At 32.2% G+C, this 24,259-nt stretch overlaps 1 protein-coding gene across 1 annotated transcript in view; it reads left to right on the forward strand.

Annotated features, from left to right (window-relative positions):
- The window catches only part of LOC139489433 (uncharacterized), a 175,655-nt gene that overhangs the window by 146,385 nt on the left and 5,011 nt on the right, over nucleotides 1-24,259 (forward strand). The window contains exons 103-110 of the mRNA XM_071275756.1: nucleotides 1,237-1,387; nucleotides 1,881-2,014; nucleotides 2,979-3,067; nucleotides 3,437-3,626; nucleotides 13,694-13,805; nucleotides 14,401-14,602; nucleotides 15,173-15,367; nucleotides 23,736-23,958. Of these exons, the coding sequence (XP_071131857.1) occupies nucleotides 1,237-1,387; nucleotides 1,881-2,014; nucleotides 2,979-3,067; nucleotides 3,437-3,626; nucleotides 13,694-13,805; nucleotides 14,401-14,602; nucleotides 15,173-15,367; nucleotides 23,736-23,958 (1,296 nt within the window). The remainder of the gene's footprint in view (nucleotides 1-1,236; nucleotides 1,388-1,880; nucleotides 2,015-2,978; nucleotides 3,068-3,436; nucleotides 3,627-13,693; nucleotides 13,806-14,400; nucleotides 14,603-15,172; nucleotides 15,368-23,735; nucleotides 23,959-24,259) is intronic.

Raw genomic sequence — 24,259 nt, forward strand, 5'->3', positions numbered from 1 at the left:
GTATATAAATGGAACCATACAATAATACAGATAAAAAAATAAAACAAATTTTTATAAATTTCATTCATATGAAGTGCTTTTCTGGATTTATTTGCACTAGGAATATTCAAATTGTTGAATAATTGAAGAGCTATATGGTATTTGCCACAGTTTTTGGTATTTTTAAAATCTTACCTTCTAACAATATTAATGGTAGGTAGTACTGATATAATAAAATTAACGGTACCAATTTTGTTGCACCAGATGCGCATTTCGACAAAATATGTCTCTTCAGTGATGCTCGTGGCCAAAATATTTGAAATCCAAAGCTTATATAAAGGATGAAGAGCTATAATCCAAAAGGTCCAAAAAGTATAGTCAAATTCGTAAAAGGAATCAGAGCTTTGCATGAGGGAGATTCATTCCTTAAATTTATAATAATTTCTAATATTTTGTAACAGCAAATTTAAATAACACAAAAAAATCCGTATTTTCATGCCAGTACCGAAGTACTGGCTACTGGGCTGGTGATGCCCTTGGGGACTAATAGTCCACCAGCAGAGGCATCGACACAGTGGTAGTAATAAAATTAACGGTACCAATTTTGTTGCACCAGATGCGCATTTCGACAAAATATGTCTCTTCAGTGATGCTCGTGGCCAAAATATTTGAAATCCAAAGCTTATATAAAGGATGAAGAGCTATAATCCAAAAGGTCCAAAAAGTATAGTCAAATTCGTAAAAGGAATCAGAGCTTTGCATGAGGGAGATTCATTCCTTAAATTTATAATAATTTCTAATATTTTGTAACAGCAAATTTAAATAACACAAAAAAATCCGTATTTTCATGCCAGTACCGAAGTACTGGCTACTGGGCTGGTGATACCCTCGGGGACTAATAGTCCACCAGCAGAGGCATCGACACAGTGGTAGTAATAAAATTAACGGTACCAATTTTGTTGCACCAGATGCGCATTTCGACAAAATATGTCTCTTCAGTGATGCTCGTGGCCAAAATATAACTGTTTTCAAATTTGTTAGTTTTCACGACTTGCCTCTGGACACAGTATATTAATGGAATCTTCAGATAATACAGATTAAACTGTATCAGTATTTTTCAAGACTTGTCACGGAACAAATTATATGAATGGGACCATTAGATAATACAGTTTTAATTGCTTAGGAATAGATAAAGAAGCGTATATTGTTGGAACCATTAAATACTATACAGATTTAACTGTTTTTGGTATTTTTCAGGACTTGCTTCGGGACAGAGTGTATTGATGGAACCGTTAGATAGTACAGATTTAACAGCTGTTTATGATTCAGTATCTTCCACACAATTCCAACCCTATATAGTAAATCCTAGTGATACAATGAACTTAGTAGACAGACTTCTATATAGAAGGTAAGGGACAATTCACTTATTTCAAGAGAATTTTGTATACAGTTAAACTGTTTAAAGTTACATGTCAGTTTTAAACCAAATCAAAAATTAGTCTTTAAAATAATAAATGAGGCCAGCATTATTTTTTTTTTCAAATTAAGGAGTTGACTTAATTTTTTTTGTTTCATTGTTTTTCTTATAAAGTTTTTTAAGGGATTGACTGATCTGATTGCAAAGATTATTTCCCATTGACCAGTTAATAATTTCAAACATAAATTGTATCACTATAAAAAAAAATCATTCTCTCAACTGATACCGTTTTCAATTCTTTAAAGTGAAAACCTACTGTTCACTTTCTATTATATTATACAAATTGAAAAGAGGCATAGTCATTTCTTGATTGCTATAACTATTGATCTACAAGAAGTGACTATATTCTTTATCTAGTATATTGCATTGTTCACTAAAAACCTATTACTGGAAAATACTCAATCAATGAATACTTTTATTATAGATTATCCAGTAGTACATTTTCCTTTACTCTGGTACCTATAGGACATTTACCAATGCCAGGACCAGTCAACATAACTTATTTTGATTCTTCCTCAGACAGAGATCAGAGAGTTATGTTAACCCATTGGAACCCAGGTACTATTTAAGTTTAAGAATCTTAAAGTTGACGATTGAATAGCATCAGATATTCCACTTAAAGACCAGCAATCTGTTAATGTGACATGAATATGAACAGGTAAAAAAATCCAACTTAACTGATCAGTAAATAAAAATGATTATTCAACTTGCATACCAAGACTATCAAGTCTGTGTAGTTAGTAGTGCAAAAAATCTTGAATTATATCTACAAGAGGTCTTGTCTATATCTCTCTGACTGTAACTAATGAAAAAATGAAAAAGTAAAATATGTTTTCTTTAAGTTAATGTTGTGATACTAATTTTAATTGGAATAAATTGTCATTTGCCTTAAAATATCTACAAATTTTGCCATTTATTTCACAGACCAATACATTGAAACACATGTTTTTGTAACCAAGTGAAATTAAGCTGTCATTGGCAATCTCGTATTGTAAACTAGAAATCATAAGATACTTATGATCTCCCTTATTTCAGAAATATATTTTGGTGAAACCATGTAAAGTAATCTATGTAACAGTATCTCCCTGATTTATAACAAAGTATAAAGAGATTATTTTGGGGGTTTAAGGGAAAGAAAACCATTTTTATGTAACTGGAAATCACCATTTAAATACATTTGTACTGGAATAAACCAATTATCTCCCTTATTTGTAGATAACTGCAAAGGAATCGTATAATTTAGGATATCAAAAAGGTATTCACCAGAGGAGGCTTTATAAAATCAACTCCTACTAAACAGTTTGGTGTATATTAATGAAACTTAACATATTTATAGAACAATATCTATTACAGATGTGCAAGTAAGAATAAAATCTAAGTCCAACATGTTAAAGGGGAGATAATCAAATTTTTAGAGTTGTGGAATGAATTGTGTGTCTTGTTTTGATTACTTACAAACAAAATCAGACATGAAATGATATAAGTCCTCATGTTAACTTTGCAATTTATCACTGTATTTAAGGTAAACAGCAGTGGGAGCTTACTAGTAAAACATGCGGTGACAACAATGATACAGAGATTCTTAATGTAGATGGCAGCACTACCACTATGGTAAGTAATTAAACATTTTGTTTCTGACTTATATGATACATTTTGTACGAATTTTCAGTGAATAAAAAATGTAAAGGTCATAATATTTTCTTAAGCAAAGATGACCATAGTCTTTTTTGTGTGTGTTCTGTTTAGATTGTGTTCACCTTTTGATTTATGCTGTCAGATATATTGTATCTTTGAATTTTCAAACAGTTGGTCACAATCAAACACATAGAAATCGTATCTTACATTTGTTTTCCTGTGTATTCTATGACAACTTTTCATAATACATTATTGTGGAAATTGCAAATAATTTGGATTTTCTCTTCTTTTGACTTTTATAATTTGACAGTTTCAATGTTTTAAACAAAATATGTGTATATTAAGGTTTGCAGAACTAGGGATACAGAACAAGAGCATGTCTACTCTCTTAACAGCCGTAAGAAAAGATCCACTTCACAGCCAATGTATCTTTCAGAGGAAACACAGTTCTCTCTTTCTATTGTATCAACAACAATATACAATACACCACCAAGATTGGTTAGTCCTGAAATTGTTACTATGGAGGAGGATTCAGGTAGGATAAACTTCCAGGAGTAGTCTTTATTGTTCTCTTTACATATATTACACAGCCTAAATTGTTATGCCCTTAAGACTGCACTGTTTATAATCTTTGCACCTTTCTTGTCAGAATTTAGTGGTTTTTTAAAGGGGAATTCAAATTTAGATTTTAAGTCTGAAAATACAATTCCCAGTTTTAGAAATTGATCAATTACAAAAAAAAACAATAGAGAAGTTATATAGAAAAATTATAAGCAATTTCTTGAATGTGAATAAGCAAGTTCAACTTTGAAATAGTTTTTAATGTTTTGGTCAAATGTAAAAATAGGTCTTTCCAGCTAGCTTTGTAATTCAACCCGACTACATAGAATGTCTTTTTATTGATGTAAAATGATGTATTAACTCTGATTATCAATGTTAATATATTTGAAGAATTTTCACTACTGGACTTTTTGGGATACGATTGCTTTAAGCAATTTGTAGACTTATACCATTGAATCAGGGCCATACCCTCACGTCAATCGTTTTATTCTAAACATCAAGGAACATCTCAGTTTCTTGAGATTGTCTTGCTTTAAATGGTATAAAAAACAAAAGGATTGAATTTAAACAACTGTCCTATAAAGTTTTTCTCATAATCTTCATGTTTCGATATTTCCCTTGACTTGTATGCTTGTTTTTAACAATACGGAAAATCAGAATTAAACAGTATTTATATTAAGTGTATTTATAAATTTAGAAACACGTCCGAGGGAATTCCCCAGTTTTGACAACATGCGAGAGTTCTCTGAATTCCGATCGATAAATCTATTTTATATGAATTTGGTTAAATATACTTACCATGAAATTACATTTATATTATATAGAATATGTTTGCTTTCACAACATGTTCTCATCGCAATTAACTAGGTGATTAAAAATTACATCCATGAGATGTACTCACCTACCTCATAGTTCACCTGTGTAACATACACTAGCTTTAGTTTTAATTTTTGCGTTCAAGAGAACGCATGTTTCTCGTCGGCAAGGATTTTTAACAGTTTACTGTTGAAAATCCTTATGTTTTATAAAAGACATTATTTGTTTTCGGAATATCGATATACGATTAATTTAATGTAAATCAGAATACAACGCTTCTGCCAAGTTTCTGATATGCACGTTTTCGTCATTTTTACAGCTTACGAGTCTGGAAATACGACGACATAGAAAATGACCTTTGTTTAGCCGCCATTTTCAAACATTAAATCGGGTCCGAGGAAAGGCAGAATTTAGCTGTCAAAATCAGACATGTTACGTGAGTGCTACGTTTTTAAAAAAGATATATATTTAAACGGATGTTTATTTTTTTTTTCACGCTCAGCTGACCGGATTTTTCACTGCATTAGAGCAATGCTACGAAACGGGTCGAGTGTAAAGTTTGGATAAAGTCGATTGTTTACAATTTGCAGTCTGTACACGAGACTGTGTAAACACATCACTATATTAAAATCAGAATAGGTATTATGACCAGATCTGATTGTTTTTCATGTGGAAAACGTCCGTATGGGAGCGTATACCACTATTGTCACTAGAACCTCAATTGGTTCGATTGTTTACAATTTACAGTCTGTTACGTGTACACCTGGTACACGAGACTGTGTAAACACATAACTATTAAATCAGAATAGGTATTTTGACCAGATCTGATTATTTTAATGTGGATAACGTCCGTATGGGAGCGTATACCACTATTGTGACTAGAACCTCAATTGGTTCAATAAATTTCAATCAGAAAAGGGAATCTGCCCATTTCTGATTGTTTTATTTGGAAAACGTTCCATACAGGGAGCGTAGACCAACAGTGATACTGTTTTAACAGTTGATAAATACATCACAATCAGAATAGGGATTTTGCCCACAACTGATGATGTTTATTTGGTTAACCTTCCATTCAGGGAACATAAACCATATTTATTGAAAATAAAACGTGCTCAATGGATCACTATAGACTTAAACTATAGACTTAAAATAGAATAGGGATTTTGCCCAAGTCTATTTGATTAATGTTGACATGTTTCATACAGGAAACATAGGAACTAGAACAACATGCATGTTTTAGAATCTGTAAGTTGCATTCATTCTAATAAAATACAGATTTGATATCTTACATAAAATTAAATCATAACTATTTATTTATTGCACATTGATATTTATGGAGCATAGAATTGCACGTGGATGATTGTTGCAAATAAAATAAATTAGAATCAGACTAGTGAATTTAAGTCCAGGTCTATCTGACTTTTCTAGACATCCTTCCACCCAGGGAACATTATGTCTACTTTTATTATATTTTAAAACAACACAAGCATAGCTAATATTTGGTTGCACATTGTTTTTTGTGATGAACCAACAGTTTAGTCAATTAACATATTTGCTCATATTGATAATATATTGAACAAGTGTCTGGAAATAGTCAAGACAGATATTAAAGACACTGAAAATGATACATTGTTATCTAGTACAATACAAATGTGATTGTAGTTTAAGCATACCAATACATACTTCTTTTAAATATGTCCAGTTTAAATCAGGACAGTAATTCTTAGAAGCCTGAAATATTTTTCCAGAACAGCAAATTGCTGTAAATATTTAATTATTTTTTTACTGATAAATAATTCTCCAATGCTCTAACAGACATGGAGACAGTAAGAATGGAGCACTGTTCTAAATACAGTTGATAGCTTGTGACAACTCTTTTTACTTATATTAAATTTCATGGTCAGTTTACTTATGACAAGAAGAACATGAATATTATAAGTATGAACTGCTATAACCAATTGTTTGTTTTTGTCGGCAGTAAGGAAACAAAGGCTTTTATATGTTTTTATGTAAACATTAGATTGTCTATTGAATAAAGAATTTAGGGGATGCCATGATGCATTTCACAAAGACTCATTCAAGGTAATGGCTTATATATTGATTACATAATTCAGAGTGTACATTGCCAATGCATTTATTAAATATAATATGTACTAATTCTGTTTTGTTTTGAGTACAAAAAAAAAAAAAAAAGAAAAAAAAAAAAAGAGGTGATAACGTAAGACTTAAGAGACTATCTTACCCTCACTATATGGGAATCACTGTCAAATTATGCATATATCTTCCAATCATGAAAGCAAAAGGAGTTTGGATGCTCTTTTAAAGATAGAAAATTATGCCTTAATTTACATCTTAAGTTTTCTAGGCAATGCCAACAGATGGGCAAGTTTCTGCTATAAGGATTCATTCATTGGGTCTGTTTTATTCTTATTGTGAGATTGGTAGAACCCAACAGTTTATGCAATGGCTACACATTGTTTTTCCTAGAGTTAAATATTGATTCAGAATTCTGAAGTATAGAGGACTCAAATATGCTGATTTATAGAAACATGATTATCATTAATTTAGATCTTGTAAAAAAAATTAGTAAAATATTGATAAATAAATAAATAAGATTTAAAGCATTGTGGATGCAATTTATTTAAAATGCTAGACATGGTCTAGGAAATTGAAGTAGTTCTCAAGATTTGAAACTATCTATTATACAGCTCTTTATATAAACCTTTTATTTAGTCAGTCTTTACAAGATGCAGAAAAAAAAAGAAGAGTTTTTTTTTTTGGAGTAACACATGATGTACCAATATAAACATATAATATATATACATTTCAATTGGTTCTCAAATTTTAGCACCAGTGTAGAAGCAGTTAATCTTACAGCAAAATGTAGGAAAAGCAATTTATTTAAAAGACTGATTAATAGTTAGCAAATAGCTTTCAATAGTCTAAGAATAGTACATGGAAGTAAAATATAGTATGATAATTCCATGATTATATCAAATCAAATGCGAGACATTTTCTTAATATTATACCTAAATATTAAAATGTCACTGTTTATTTTTATTTTTGCTCATTATAAGCATAAAGTTACAAAAATCTAGTCTGGTCAAAGTCAAGTTGTATATTATCTATATGCAGGAAGGTTTTCCGAATGCATGTGATTTTAACCTCGGAATTGATGGTAATTATTCACTTTTCAATTTCCATATTACCAGCCAGAATAATATAAATATATAGCATACAGTTAGTATCTTATGCAAGACTATGCTACACAAAATTGAAATGTGTTTATTTTAAACAATTACTTTGAATTTTGATTCAATATTGTTTTGAAAGATGTGATTATTTAAATCACATTAATTTTGTTTTTGCCAAATCTGGGGACAAATGCAAAATTCTTCTGAGTGACTAAGTTAACCAAATGACTGGGTTGAAGTCACAAAATACTACCAAAAGCTGTTTGGTTGATATATATTGAATCATATCAGAATGTATAGGATTCAGATGAGGTGAACCAAGACAGAAATAAAATGAGCATTTTTGATAGTGAAACCATTTCTGAAATAACTAAGAACACTTAAGGATACTGCAAGTTGGTACAAGTGTTTTCCATATTGCCAAACAAGTGTTTTTCTTTAAATACAACTATAGAACTATATTTGACAAGTTGCATTTTAGTATTTCTGATAGCGAAATAATTTCTGAAATTAATATAAACAATTGTCAAGAGCAACATACAAGAGTTGTTCATTATGTCAAATTTTTGTTTCTTTAAATTTGGAACTGTACATGGCAAGATATTCTAGAAAGTTAACCGTTGTGAATGTTAATTAGAAATATCAAAACATTTTATTTTAGACAGATTTTTCATAGCTGGAGAAAATCATCTGTTAGCATTCTTTTTGGACTTATAAGGACAACAATCATGGCTTTAATTCAGCTCAACATCCAAATGTTCTGTGGAAGCAGTATATCAATGGAAACATGTATACTGAAACTTTTCCACTGATTTGTCCTTTTCTGTATTTTTACACTTGAGTAGTCCAATACAAAACAAAAATATTGTTTATGGTTGAAATGGTAGACATTGTATTCAAAGGTTCTACAACTCATAGAAATTTTATCAGATTTTTTAAAATTTAGTCAGTTTAGAGAATTGTCATTATACAATAGTACAAGACTTCTCTTGATGAAAATATTTTATTCTAAATCTATAAAATATTAAAAGTAGTATATCTAGCAGAGAAGCAAATTCTCAGGGACTATAACTTTAAAAAAGTTTAAAGATTAATCCAGATTTAGCATAATCATGAAACAACTTTGGTTTGAGTCTTTAATAAACTTTGATTGTATTAAGGACACCTATTTACAAAGTATATTTTAATTGATTATAATTCTTTAATTAAGTAGAAAAGAATTTATTTCGAAAGATGTGATATTGATCAGGTTATCAAAAGACGACAGCAATCATATATTATCTATTATTATATTAATATAGAGAAAATAATGGAAAGTTAAAGAAAGGTAATAATGTTTCCAAATAAACTTAAGTTTCAAAGTGGAAAGTAATTAAATTAAGGTTGGATTAGTTCTAGTCGATTTGTACAAGCAACAAGAACAACCTATTCAGAAATAAATGCTTATTTACTGTTGCATAAATATTACAACACATTTAGCTCATAATGAAGGAGCTTTAATATAATTATTTCTATACTGACCTGCAGATTATTTATTCATCAGATATAGAAAGATGGGGTATATATATACATGTGAGTGCCATTGAGACAACTCTACATCAAGTCTATTAATTTTGCATACTTGTATTTATACAATCTGCAAAGTTTGCCATTGATACATATAGTTATGCAGCATAGCTTCATTGTATAATAAATTCAGTAATTTCGGTTTTTGTCGAGCCTGCAACTTTTGTTGCAGAAAGCTCGACATAGGGATAGTGATCCGGCGGCGGCGGCTACGGCGGCGGCGGTGTTAGCTAACTTCTTAAAAGCTTTATATTTTAGAAGGTGGAAGACCTGGATGCTTCATACTTTGTATATAGATACCTCATGTTACGAAGTTTCCGTCAGTCACATGTCCAATGTCCTTGACCTCATTTTCATGGTTCAGTGACCACTTGAAAAAAAAGTTAAGATTTTTTGTAATGTTGAATTCTTTCTTATTATAAGTAATAGGATAAATATATTTGATATGTGCGTACCTTGAAAGGTCCTCATGTCTGTCAGACAGTTTTCACTTGACCTCGACCTCATTTCATGGATCAGTGAACAAGGTTAAGTTTTGGTGGTCAAGTCCATATCTCAGATACTACAAGCAATAGGGCTAGTATATTCGGTGTATGGAAGGACTGTAAGGTGTACATGTCCAACTGGCAGGTGTCATCTGACCTTGACCTCATTTTCATGGTTCAGTGGTTATAGTTAAATTTTTGTGTTTTGGTCTGTTTTTCTCATACTATATGCAATAGGTCTACTATATTTGTTGTATGGAATGATTGTAAGGTGTACCTATCTAGCGGGCAGATGTCATGTGACCTTGACCTCATTTTCATGGTTGAGTGGTCAAAGTTAAGTTTTTGAGTTTTGGTCTTTTTATCTAATACTATATGCCGTAGGTCATCTATATTTGGTGTATGGAAATATTTTATGATCTTTATGTCAGTCGCGCAGGTTTTATTTGACCGTGACCTCATTTTCACGGTTCATTGCACAGTGTTAAGTTTCTGTGTTTTGGTCTATTTTTCTTAAACTATAAGTAATAGGTCAACTATATATGTTGTATAGAAGCATTGTTAGCTGTACATTGTACATGTCTGCCTGGCATGGTTCATCTGACCTTGACCTCATTTTCAAGGTTCATTGGTCTTTGTTTGGTTATCTTGGTTAATGTTAAGTTTATGTGACAGTTGTATTAAAGCTTAGCTTTATACTTAGGACTATCAACATAATACCAATGATTAGTATAGAAGGCGAGACATTTCAGCGTGTGCACTCTTGTTACTAATATCCGTATTTACAAAATTTAATGGAGTTACTTTTTAAAAAAATTTTACATAATTTTTTATATGTTGAAATTGCATGTGTGTGAGAGAATTTATTCTCCACCAAATGAAATACTGCTTGTTAATCAGTAAATATTCTATATAATATAAATGTAATTTCATGGTAAGTATATTTAACCAAATTCATATAAAATGGTAATTTTTGAAATCTCAAGAAGAGATTTTATATGAATTTATAAGGTTAAATATACTTACCACAATCCACCACCACCCCTGGAATAAATTCAGTTTTTTGTTCACTTAATTGAAATTATTCAATTAAACGACAAATTAAAACTAAAGCTAGTGTATGTTACACAGGTGAACTATGAGGTAGGTGAGTACATCTCATGGATGTAATTTTTAATCACCTAGTTAATTGCGATGAGAACATGTTGTGAAAGCAAACATATTCTATATAATATAAATGTAATTTCATGGTAAGTATATTTAACCTTATAAATTCATATAAAATCTCTTCTTGAGATTTCAAAAATTACCATTTCTGTCATATAATAACTGAAGTGGAGTTTTCTTGTATGTCACCGTTATGAAACTGATATTTGATATTGTACTTCCATAAGTAATTTACTTTCGTCAAACCAAGATACGTTGAGAAAAATTAACTCGTTCTGTCGATAGACGTCGTATTATAATAATAGCAATTCAAACAGAGGAATGTGTACAGAAAGGAGTCATGCCCACTGACCCAAAGGAAATTATATATTTAAAGAGTAAAAATGCACCTAGAATTCACGTAAGAAAAAGGGTGATAAGCCATCATAAGGTACGAAGTGAAATACCATCTCTCACTCTCTCAGTGACTGCTGTGGAAAGTCAGCTTGGAATTGAAAGTAAAAAAATAAGAACATTGTTCATACACTTGAGGATTGGCTATTTTTAAAGTTAAATAACTATTCAGAATATGTAAATTACATTTCATGAGTATTTTTGAAAATAATACTAGGTTCATAATACTAATACATGTATCAATGAAAACAATGGCAATCATATCCCTCAGAGCAATCTGCTCTTTGATTTATTTTTATACGACCGCAAAAATTGAAAATTTTTTGGTCTTATATTGGTATCACGTTGGCGTTGTCGTCGTCGTCCGAATACTTTTAGTTTTTGCACTCTAACTTTAGTAAAAGTGAATAGAAATCTATGAAATTTTAACACAAGGTTTATGACCACAAAAGGAAGGTTGGGATTGGTTTTGGGAGTTTTGGTCCCAACATTTTAGGAATTAGAGGCCAAAAAGGGCCCAAATAAGCATTTTTTTGGTTTTCGCACTATAACTTTAGTTTATAAGTAAATAGAAATCTATGAAATTTTGACACAAGGTTTATGACCACAAAAGGAAGGTTGGGATTGATTTTAGGAGTTTTGGTTCCAACTGTTAGGAATTAGGGTCCAAAAAAGGGCCCAAATAAGCATTATTCTTGGTTTTCGCACAATAACTTTAGTATAAGTAAATAGAAATCAATGAAATTTAAACACAAGGTTTATGACCACAAAAGGAAGGTTGGGATCGATTTTGAGAGTTGAGGTCCGAACAGTTTAGGAATTGGGGGCCAAAAAGGGGCCCAAATAAGCATTTTTCTTGGTTTTCCCACCATAACTTTAGTATAAGTAAATAGAAATCTATGAAATTTAAACACAAGGTTTATGACCATAAAAGGAAGGTTGGGATTGATTTTGGGAGTTTTGGTCCCAACAGTTTAGGAATAAGGGGCCCAAAGGGTTCAAAATTAAACTTTGTTTGATTTCATCAAAAATTGAATAATTGGGGTTCTTTGATATGCCGAATCTAACTGTGTATGTAGATTCTTAATTTTTGGTCCCGTTTTCAAATTGGTCTACATTAAGGTCCAAAGGGTCCAAAATTAAACTTAGTTTGATTTTAACAAAAATTGAATTCTTGGGGTTCTTTGGTATGCTGAATCTAAAAATGTACTTAGATTTTTTATTACTGGCCCAGTTTTCAAGTTGGTCCAAATCGGGGTCCAAAATTAAACTTTGTTTGATTTCATCAAAAATTGAATAAATGGGGTTCTTTGATATGCCAAATCTAACTCTGTATGTAGATTCTTAATTTTTGGTCCCGTTTTCAAATTGGTCTACATTAAAGTCCAAAGGGTCCAAAATTAAACTAAGTTTGATTTTAACAAAAATTGAATCCTTGGGCTTCTTTGATATGCTAATCTAAACATGTACTTACATTTTTGATTATGGGCCCAGTTTTCAAGTTGGTCCAAATCAAGATCCAAAATTATCATATTAAGTATTGTGCAATAGCAAGAAATTTTCAATTGCACAGTATTCAGCAATAGCAAGAAATCTTCAATTGCACAGTATTGTGCAATAGCAAGAAATTTTCAATTGCACAGTATTGCGCAATAGCAAGAAATCTTCAATTGCACAGTATTGTGCAATGGCAAGTATTTTCAATTGCACAGTATTGCGCAATAGCAAGAAATATCTAATTGCACAATATTGCGAAATAGCAAGAAATTTTCAATTGGAGTTATCTTTCTTTGTCCAGAATAGTAGTTGAATCAACTTAAATCATTGTTTTATACAATATACAATGTATATTCACTTTTACTACCAACTGATAAGTTAAAACAATCTTTACCATTCAGTGATAACAAGCACTCTTTTTACATTTTAATATTTTATGAGTAGTTATTGTTAGGGGCCATTAGAAATTTGAATTGAGATCAGTTTTGGAATAAGGAAAAGGGGGATGTGAAAAAAAAATTGGGGGGGGGGGAGTAAATTTTTCTCATTTCAGATTTCAGATTTCATAAATAAAAAGAATATTTCTTCAAACATTTTTTTGAGAGGATTAATATTCAACAGCATAGTGAATTGCTCAAAGGCAAAACAAAAATTTCAAGTTCATTAGACCACATTCATTCTGTGTCAGAAACCTATGCTGTGTCAACTATTTAATCACAATCCAAATTTAGAGCTGAATCCAGCTTGAATGTTGTGTCCATACTTGCCCCAACCGTTCAGGGTTCAACCTCTGCAGTCATATAAAGCTGCAACCTGCGGAGCATCTGGTTCTCATTGAAAAGTTACATAATACATTATGTAACTTATGAATGAACCATCTTAAAAATATGATGATTGACGAAAACAAGAATTTGCAATTTCAGGAACCTTACAGTATTTCCTGGAGGCTATTGATGATGAAGATGACACCATTGTATTTTATCTGGAGGATACAGATTATGAGATGGCTACTCCAACTCTAACAACTAATGGCCTGTAAGTTTGATTTTTATGTTAAACTTTTTGGAATGATAACTTGAGTATGCCTTATGGACTGTAGATCATTTTTTTGCAGATGGAAAATTTGCAATAAAAGTTTTTTCCACCATGAATACCGTTTTGCACCTTGGTATTCACAGAATAATTTGTTTATATTTAACCCACTTTGCCATTATTTGGTTGCTGCCCCTGAATTGGTAATTTTAAGGAATTTTGCAGTTTTTGGTTATTATCTTGAATATTATTATACATAGAGATAAACTGTAAACAGCAATAATGTTCAGCAAAGTAAAATCTACAAATAAGTCATCATGTCTAAAATGGTCAATTGACCCCTTTTAGGAGTTATTGTCCTTTCATAGTAAATTTTCAACAAATTTTTGTAATCATGCCAGTGCCAGTCTTACAACTTCAGACAACCAAGTTTGCGTTTGATCTGTTCTTACAAACTTACTTAAAAAGATAGAAACTGAACATAAACTTCTTCAGGTTGATATTTATATTAATACTCCTTTTAAAAACCACCATTATGTCTCATTTTGCTGTTCTTAAATATTTAAAATCATAACCTTTACAAATGAATGTTTTCCAGATTGATGTACACCCCATGTACAGACTGTGCTGGAACTGAATACATACACATCCTCCTAACAGAACATCAGACAGATATCTCAGCAGCCAGTTCTAATATTACAATAATTGTTCATGTAACTAGTAAGAATGAGCATCCTGGTGTTTTTCTTACTCAGTATGGTAGCTCTGTATTGTTTGAGGATAAGAGTGAACCAGTTGTGGTAAGTCTTCTAATATTACAATAACAGTTCATGTTACCAGCCAGAATGAGCACCCTGCTGGTTTTCTTACTCAGTTTGATAGTTTTTACTTGAGGATGCAAGTGTGCCAGTACCGTAAATGTAAATTATAATGACATACTACATTCATTTAGAAGTGAAAATAAGCAAGATGTGTACAAATAGATATTTTAGTCTTAGATAGATTATATTTTTCTACAAGTTGTTATTGGCTTTTAACTAAATGTCGGTAACTGTGAGTAATACTCTCAGATCTATACTTTGTGTTTTTTTATTTTTTGTTGTTAAGGGTGTATAAATAGACCCTGAAACATGTTAAACCAAGCCACATTTTTTATGTGCCCCACATTCTTTATGTGCTGTCCCAAGTTAGGAGTGTGTAATTCAGTCACTTCATATTGTCCGGGTTGATTCTTCCAAAGAATGACATATCGTTCTGAAAGAAACTCCATAAATTTATATAAATTGAAGAAAATGTTGTTGTCATTCAGGCCTTCTTCTTTAAAAGACATGTAGGAAGTGTTAATAAATAATATTTTATTTGGTTTTCAGGTTTATTTAGAACAGAAAACAAATTATTCAGAACGCAGTTGGTCTGACCAGTTCACTGCTTTGTTTGGAGCCTATGACAAAGATGTTAATGATGTGCTAACTTTGATGGTTTCACAGCCTGATCATGGGAGTGTTACAGTTTCAGAGCCTATACTGATACCTCCTGAAATAGAACATTGCCTTTCACCTGCGCCTGTATGTATAATGATTAAAAAGAGAATAATCCCTCTAGAATGCAGTCAATTAAAAAAAAAAAGATTTTGTGTGCATTTATTATTGGGAATTTTGAAAAATATAAGAATAGTTCTTTTATGCTCCCATCTACCAACAAATTTTAAAAGTAAAGAGTAAGTTTTGTAAATTATCAAAGTCACTAAAGATAAAAAATGTTGTGTAAAGTACACAAATGCATTGTGTACAGATCGTGTTTATTCAACGTCTAGCCATTGCTAAACAAGTAAGTTGAAGTAACGTCATAATACATAATTGTCAGGTAGCAACGTTATGATGAAAATGTATGAAATCACACTAAATTCCTGACAAAACTTTTAGCATTTGGTATGTCCATAATATAATACTTCTATTGTTGATTATTATATCCTACACAATTTTTGGGGTATAATGTTTTTGATCCGTCCACCCGTCTGTCAGTCTTGTTCTCGTCATCGCATCTCCTCTGAAACCACAAGACAGAATTTCATTAGACTTTTAGATAATAAGGACTTACTATGCAGATGTGCATATTGACAGGAAATTATGATTCAACTTATTTTCTAGGAGTTATGCCCCTTTGAACTTATTGGCCTCAAAATACTACAGTCTGCAATCCTGTTCTTGTCATCGCATCTCCTCTGAAACCACAAGACAGAATTTCATTAGACTTTTAGATAATAAGGACTTGCTATGCAGATGTGCATATTGACAGGAAATTATGATACAACTTATTTTCTAGGAGTTATGCCCCTTTGAACTTATTGGCCTCAAAATACTACAGTCTGCAATCCTGTTCTTGTCATCGCAACTCCTCTTAAACCGCACAACAGAATTTTGTGAAACTTTGCAGATAATAAGGACATACTAAGTAGATGTGCACATCAACAGGAAATTATGATTCAAATATTTTTAAAGAGTAATGCCCCTTTGAACTTAGTATTTTGGCCATAATATACTACTGCAACAGTTTGTAATTGCAACTCCTCTGAAACCATGCAACAGAATTTCATGAAACTTTGTAGTAAATGAGGACATAATATGTTAATGTGCATTTCCACAAGAAAATTTTTATCAGTTGACTTTTGTAGAGTTATGAGTCTTTGAACTTTGAATCTGGTGATATTTTGTTTGTCCAGTGACAATGTGTGGGGTAGGGTATGTGAGTGTGCTCACAACGGTTTTTCAATTTCATGATCAATCATTTCATCTCGTCCCAGTCATTACTACTGAAAAGATGAGCTGGGTCAGCATCTCTTTACCTGCTATCTAAGATGTTTACTGATAGATGGATCAATTACTTACTAATCTTGATGACAGAAACCAATCCGACACTGTAAAGGAAGTTCATAAAGTTGTTGTTTTGCATTAATACCCCCCGAGGCATATGTTCCATAACACACATAAAAAAGTATGCCAACAACAACAATACTTTATTCTAATGCAATTATTTTGTATCAATGGTTCTGATTGGATGACAGTTAGCGTAAAATTCTCTATCTCCTTGTCTGTAACCAAGGAAGCCGACATTTTGAATTGCTGAATGTATCAACATGTAATTTCTACAATAATAAGCCAAAAAACTCACATGTTGCACCTAAAAATCTTCTTTTTATCAAATTTTATTACATTCTGAAACGGCACAGAAGCCAGAAAATGCCCAGTGTTGATGTTTGACGCCGGAAGCATACCTATGACGTCACCTAGTGTAGAGACCAAAGAAGATAACATCTTTTCGCGGAATTTTTCTATAAGGCCACACCAAATTGATTCCTTGTTCGACGGACCCGCCCCCACCTTTTTTTTTTTCAAAACAGAAATTTTTTATTTTTTTTATATTCTCGTTTCCCGCATCCGGAAATGTAATCATGTCCATTTCCCGCACCGTTTTTTTTTTAATATTATAAAAAGATAACATTTGTTTTTAAAATCATAGTCTAACCTGTATATAACGATTTTAAACATAAAAGCACACCACCACACTGTGTAAATATCTGTGAGAATATTTGTTTCAGCATGAATCCTATTTATCAAAAGTGGGAGCTCCGATATAAATTTATAACAGCGGAAATACCTGTAAAGAACAAAAAATTGGTTTCTTTCCCCCTTACTTATATTCCCTATCAAGAAATGTTCATTGTTAGAATAAAGTACAAAGAACTTCTGAAGGATTTGCCTTCAACTGCAATAATATTGTATGCTGACGAAACAAAACTATCCATAGCCGCTGCATGTTCATCTGTTTATGCACCTGTCCTGATTGATTCAGGGGCCTGTTGTTCAGCAGTTATCATTTGTTGATGTTGTTCATCAGTATTTTCCCGTTTGGATATATAAATTAGACCGTTGGTTTTCCTGTTCGAATTGTGTACGCTAATAATTTTGGGGTCCTTTATAGCTTGCTGTTTGGTCTGTATTAAAGCCCTGTGTAAAAGGCCGTACTTTGACCTTTGTTTGTTATTATCAGGTTCAGAACAACCCTCCCTCAGACAAGGGGTCATTTTACTGATGTAGAAAAGAAAATAGAAATACCAAGGATTTGTATAGCTCTTCTATACAAAACCTTTGAAAACTTAGAATTTTGTACTCAAAAAGAGGAGAGTTACATCATATTTTAAACAACTTTTTCTAAAAGAGGGTTCCACTTATTTTGAATAATATTAAACTGTCATGACTGTTAAAGTAAATGTGTTAACATGGTTGAAGTCCAGGAATATTACAAAATTCTTGGACATGTTTTTACCATTTAATACAGTGGCGGATCCAGAGGGGGGGTTCCGGGGGTCCGCACCCCCCCTTTATTTTGGCCGATCAATGCATTTGAATCGGGACATATGTTTGCACCCCCCCTTTGCCCTGGGCTAGCACCCCCCCTTTCAAAAATTCCTGCATCCGCCACTGTAATACCAGATAGATATATAGTTCTTTGAGAAAATATGAGCCCTTTTGTACAAACAATTATACAACAATGTATTATAACTTTTATTGATCCCTCATAAAACATGTAAAAGGGATATTTTTAACATTAAGGGGTTGTCCCCAAACTGATTATGACTTGGTTGGAGAATTGTCTCATTGTCAGTCACACATGCATAAACCAGATTTAATTATTTCTTGGTTAACAGGGAAAAAATACTTCAGAAATTAAAGAAATGTCAAAGTACAAGTGATCAATCAAGTTTTAATATTGTCAAAACCTACTATTTTATGTTTACAAAAAAAAATTATAATCGCTCGCCTTTACTTTTCAAGCTTCGCCTCAAAAAGGAGTAGGTCCGGTAAGGCCCCTTTTTGGCCCAAAAATATAACAGTTTTACAAAATTGTTAAAATGTAAACTTTTAGTTATTTATTGGACAGTTGAATGCTTCTGCTACACAAATATGGGCTGTTTTTGACAATACAATGCACATATATCGGGTTGTAGCACCATTAAGTCATGCTAAATTACTGAAATCTTCAAAATTCTATCATTTTAGTTAAATTTTAGACGGTTTCTGTGTAAAACGAATGTGGCCGCATTCGTGTTCATCCTTAATATTGCAATGTAAGTTGTATTTTATGATAATACATAACATATATAAAGGTTGTGGATGAACACGGATGCGGCCACTTTCATTTTTGACAAAAACAATCTGAAAAGTGACGTTTTTTGGCATATTTGAGAGATTTTTCATATTTGAGCTTCAATCGGATCGTTTTTAATGACTTAATCAGTTAAAATCTTTCACATAAACTAATTGAATCAAGTGAAATAGACACTTAAGTGTTTAAAAAGTGGTCAAAATCTTTCTTCAGATGAAAATGAAATTTGAGGCCAAAATGAGTCCTTACCGACCTACTCCTTTGAAAATTAAATATTTTTTTATTAAAATTTTCAAATCGCTCGCTCGCCCCAAATTTTGGAGTCCAAAAATCCGTAGAACAAGAAATTAAATTGGTGTGGCCTAATGAAGATTTTACACTGAAATAATGATTGAAATTTAATTATGAACTTGTTTTGCATTAGAATAGAGATAACTGTAATGTATTTGAAGCTTTGCGGACGTCAGAAGTTGATCGGTAGTTTTACTGTCGCAAATACCCGTTTACCTGTCTCTGCTACGCGTCGCCAGGTAAACTAAATTTGCGACAGTAAATCAACCGATGGACGTCCTTAAAGCTTCAAATACAATACAGTTATCTGTTAATTTTAAGAGGGTTACACAGTTAGCTATATAACTAATATAGGCCTTGAATAATCACAAAAATAAATGGTTTGTTCTGTGTTAGTTTGAAAATAAATAACTCAGCAGGTCTAATCGAAAGTATGAGATGGCACCAGATTCTTCATAAGTTCATCTTTTTTCCCAAAAAAAATCGTGAAACACTTCCCAATTTTTTTAACTCACCTGGCCCTAAGGGCCAAGTGAGCTTTTCTCATCACTTGGCGTTCGGCGTCCATCGTCGTCTGTCGTCGTTAACTTTTACAAAAATCTTCTCCTCTGAAACTACTGGGCCAAATTTAACTAAACTTGGCCACAATCATCATTGGGGTATCTAGTTTAAAAATGTGTCCGGTCACCCAGCCAACCAACCAACATGGCCGCCATGGCTAAAAATAGAACATAGGGGTAAAATGCAGTTTTTGGCTTATAACTCAAAAACCAAAGCATTTAGAGCAAATCTGACATGGATAAAATTGTTTATCAGGTCAAGATCTATCTGCTCTGAAATTTTCAGATGAATCGGACAACCCGTTGTTAGGTTGCTGCCCCTGAATTGGTAATTTTAAGGAAATTTTACTGTTTTTGGTTATTATCTTGAATATTATTGGGATACGATTGCTTTCAAGCAATCTGTAGACTAATACCGGTGCTCAGAGCATTGCCCTCACGTCAATCGTTTTATTCTAAACATTAAGGAACATCTCAGATTCTTATGATTGTCTTGCTTTAAAAGGTTAAAACAAAGGGATTGAACTTAAACAACTTTACTATAATGTTCTTTTCATAATCTTCATGTTTGATAATTCCCTTGACTTATATATGTGTTTTTAACAACACGGAAAATCAGAATTAAGCAGTATTTATATTTAGTGTATTTATAAATTTAGAAACACGTCAGAGGGAATTCCCAGTTTTGATAAAATGCGAGAGTTCTCTGAATTCCGATAAATCTATTTCTGTCATATAAGAACTGAAGTGGAGTTTTTCTTATATGTTACCGTCATGAGACTGGTATTTTTGATTGTAATTCCATAAAGAAATAGAGAACCATCTAGGTCGTTTAATAAACATTAATATACGTTCTTGCTCCAGGGTTTGTTTTGGAAATTATGCGCATGCGTATAGTTTTCTTGACTTAAAGGGGTTTTAGATTGAATGATTGCTCTGGATTCCCCACTCAATTAATTAATTTATAACTCATGGGATCTTTTCAATATATTGCTGCTATCTATAATACTAAATTTACGAGGTCCAATTTGTCAGCCGTCATCACGTAAAAACGACGAATCACAGAATTCAACTTTATATATAACTAATATAGTACAAAGGTGTAGATTAAAAATTACACCACTCCAGGCCCTTTTGTTTTCCACGTAATTAATATTGCCAATAATTAAGAAGTTCCGGGTCTAATCCGCTACCGATACCAATAGTATATTCACCTGTTACCTTATCTGTAGGTTCCGCATCTGACAGGCGCACCACCAAACGTTGTATTCAGGATTAATATGCTATATACACGGGTCATAACCACAGGGTTGACACTACTTAATTGTCAAATTGTTACCTATTGTAGTATTTTAATCAGTAAGACTTTCTAAGATAACAATACGAATACTAAAAATCTGGACTAAAAATAAGGCGTATAGGTACAGTTTTCAATTTGTTAGTGGGCATGACTTAAAACAGCGAATCAAAGAATTCAACTTTATTTATAACTTATATAGGACAATGCTGTTGATTAAAACATACTCCATTCCAGGACCTTTTGTTTTCCTTTTAATTAATATGTTATCTTAGAAAGTCTTACTGATTAAAATATTACAATAGGTAACAATTTGACAATTTAGTAGTGTCAACCCTGTGATTATGACCCGTGTATATAGCATATAAACCCTGAATACACCGTTTGGTGGTGCGCCTGTCAGATGCGGAACGTACAGATAAGGTAATAGGTAACAGGTGAATATACTATTGGTTTCGGTATCGGACTCGACCCGGAACTTCTTAATTATTGGCAATATTAATTACGTGGAAAACAAAAGGGCCTGGAGTGGTGTAATTTTTAATCTACACCTTTGTACTATATTAGTTATATATAAAGTTGAATTCTTTGATTTGTCGTTTTTACGTGATGACGGCTGACAAATTGGACCTCGTCATTTTAGTATTATAGATGCATCAATTAAATCAAAATAAATATAGTCCTTATCGTAGAACACCCCTTCAGGCGAAATGGAGTCTTCCATATTATCGTTTCGAGTTGTCTCCCTTCCGGAAGTAACTTCCGCTAATTCTGAAACAACACGTCAAGTATCAGCTCGTTCTGTCAATAAACGTCGTATTACATTAAAAGCAATCGCAATTTAAACCGATAAATGTGATGGAATGGAGTCATGATCACTGACACAAAGGAAATTAAATATTTAAAGAGTTAGGAATGGGGTTCCTCCTAGAATTAACGTAGGAAAATAGGTGATAAGATACGAAGTGAAATACCTTCTCTCACTTTGAGTCTCAGTGACTGCTGTTGAAAGTAAACTTGGAATTGATAGTACAAAAATAAAACAGAATAGGCCTAATTACATTGTTCATACACTTTTATCCAGGATTGGCTATTTTGTAACTATTTTACATGTGCAGTTGAATTAGTTTTGAAAATAATATTATCCAGCTACATGTTTAATTGTAAGCAGCAAGAATGTTTAGTAAAGTAAGATCTACAAACACATCACCATCACCAAAACACAATTTTGTCATGTGTCCTTTGTTTAATATTCACATAGACCAAGGTGAGCGACACAGGCTCTTTGGAGCCTCTAGTTTAATAATAAAAGTATAAATATTATTTAAATATACTTGAAATGTCTGAAAATTGGTTTCATTTAACTTGAGGTATATTGTCTCAGGAAACCGTACCTCACTTTTATTTTAACAGGGTCTGTTTTCTCTTTTGTTCATTGATTGCCCTTCTGTATTCTGTTAGTGTTGCTTTCCTTTTGTAATCTAGTAATTTTGTTATGAACTTGATCATGAGTTTAAAAAAAAACAGCAGCCTCAGTCTTAACTATGTGAATTCCATTTTTACTTTATCTGACATGCACATTGGTCTTTTGATGTTGTCCCTAGAAACTTTTAAAGTCTTACACTGAATTTATACATTTTGTTTTGAGACCAAAATATTGTCAAAAAATATTAAAACAAAACTTGCATTCTCAGATTATGAAAGGGTCTTTGGAACACACAGAAAGCATGATTTTGCATCATTTGTTCTATAGCTTCTTGGGCCTTCAGTGGCTGCAAAACCCTTCAAAAAAAAATTTGCCTCGCTCTGCTCCGCTAAATATGTTTGACAATACTTTTACAAGAGGCTGGTTACAACCAAACTTTAATACTATGTATATATGCAATACATGTATATGCAGTTGGGAATATAAAAGATTCATTTCTGCAGAGGATGATAATTAATTCTGATTAAATGGTACATAATGACTTGACTATACATGTATTATTTATAATAAACAAATTGTATGTTTTCGAATATCATAAATATAGTTGTGAAAATGAATAATCAGTCCCTTGCTTTAATGAAAATGAAAAATCTTGCTTCAATAGTGCAGAAAATGAATAATCTGTCCTCTTATAGTTTACAAAAATAAATAACCGATCATAAACAAATCCTCCTGCCCCCCCCCCCCCCCCCCCCCCCAGAATATCAAATGGTTGTCCCCTTACAACTTTGGTCCTGATAAAGCTTCCTGTTATCTATATTTCTATGTCTGCAACCCATCAACCCTTCGTCATCGTGGTAAGAGGGCTGCCAAGCTGACCAACCTGGCCCTGAAAGCAGCCGTTGTGAAGGAAGTAGACTGCAACAAAACAACAATAGTAAAAAGACAAATCAATCCAGCAAAACCAAAATGGCTGCCTTGTTCAGCTTCACAACAACTAAAACATTTAAATGCTCACCAAATTATTTCCAGCACTGAGACGACTGTGCAAGGTCTGTAAAGCCAGTCAAGGTTGTTAAACACTTCTATCATCATCAATTTTATGAGCAAATTGCTGTTTTCAGTTGTCAGTGAGGAAATATGTCTACAGTGTATACAAATCTTGTTATACTTAATCTTTCTCTCCTATTTTTCAGGTTGAGAGTGAACCCTGTGGAAATTTTAGTCAAGAATTACCAAACAATGCTACAGAAATGAGTTGGATATATATTACTTTGACTTACATTCCACAGATTAATTACTATGGTTATGACTATATAAAGTTGTATGTGATGGATGATAGGAACAGCTCATCTGAAGTGGTTTCAATACAAATTGCTATTATGGAATCACCCTGTCAAAACAAAGGGGCATGTCAAGGTATGTTTTGGGGTGATTCTAAACAGAAATTCTGTTTTGCAACTCATTTCCAATTACTGTAAATTCAGAAATTATTGTGTGCATTTATTATTGCGATTTTGTCATTTTATACTAAAGTGCGATTTAAATGTTTGCGATATTGAGAAAAATCCTGTAAAATTATATATAAAAAATTTCAAAATGCAAGTTTAGATTATTGCAATAACCCTGTCGCATTTTTTGCAATAATTAAAACATCGCAATAATTTCTGAATGTACAGTATGTAAAAATAACAAAGATGTGCTATGATTGCCAATGAGA

This window comes from Mytilus edulis, chromosome 9 (assembly GCF_963676685.1).
Source record: "Mytilus edulis chromosome 9, xbMytEdul2.2, whole genome shotgun sequence".
NCBI lineage: Eukaryota > Metazoa > Mollusca > Bivalvia > Mytilida > Mytilidae > Mytilus > Mytilus edulis.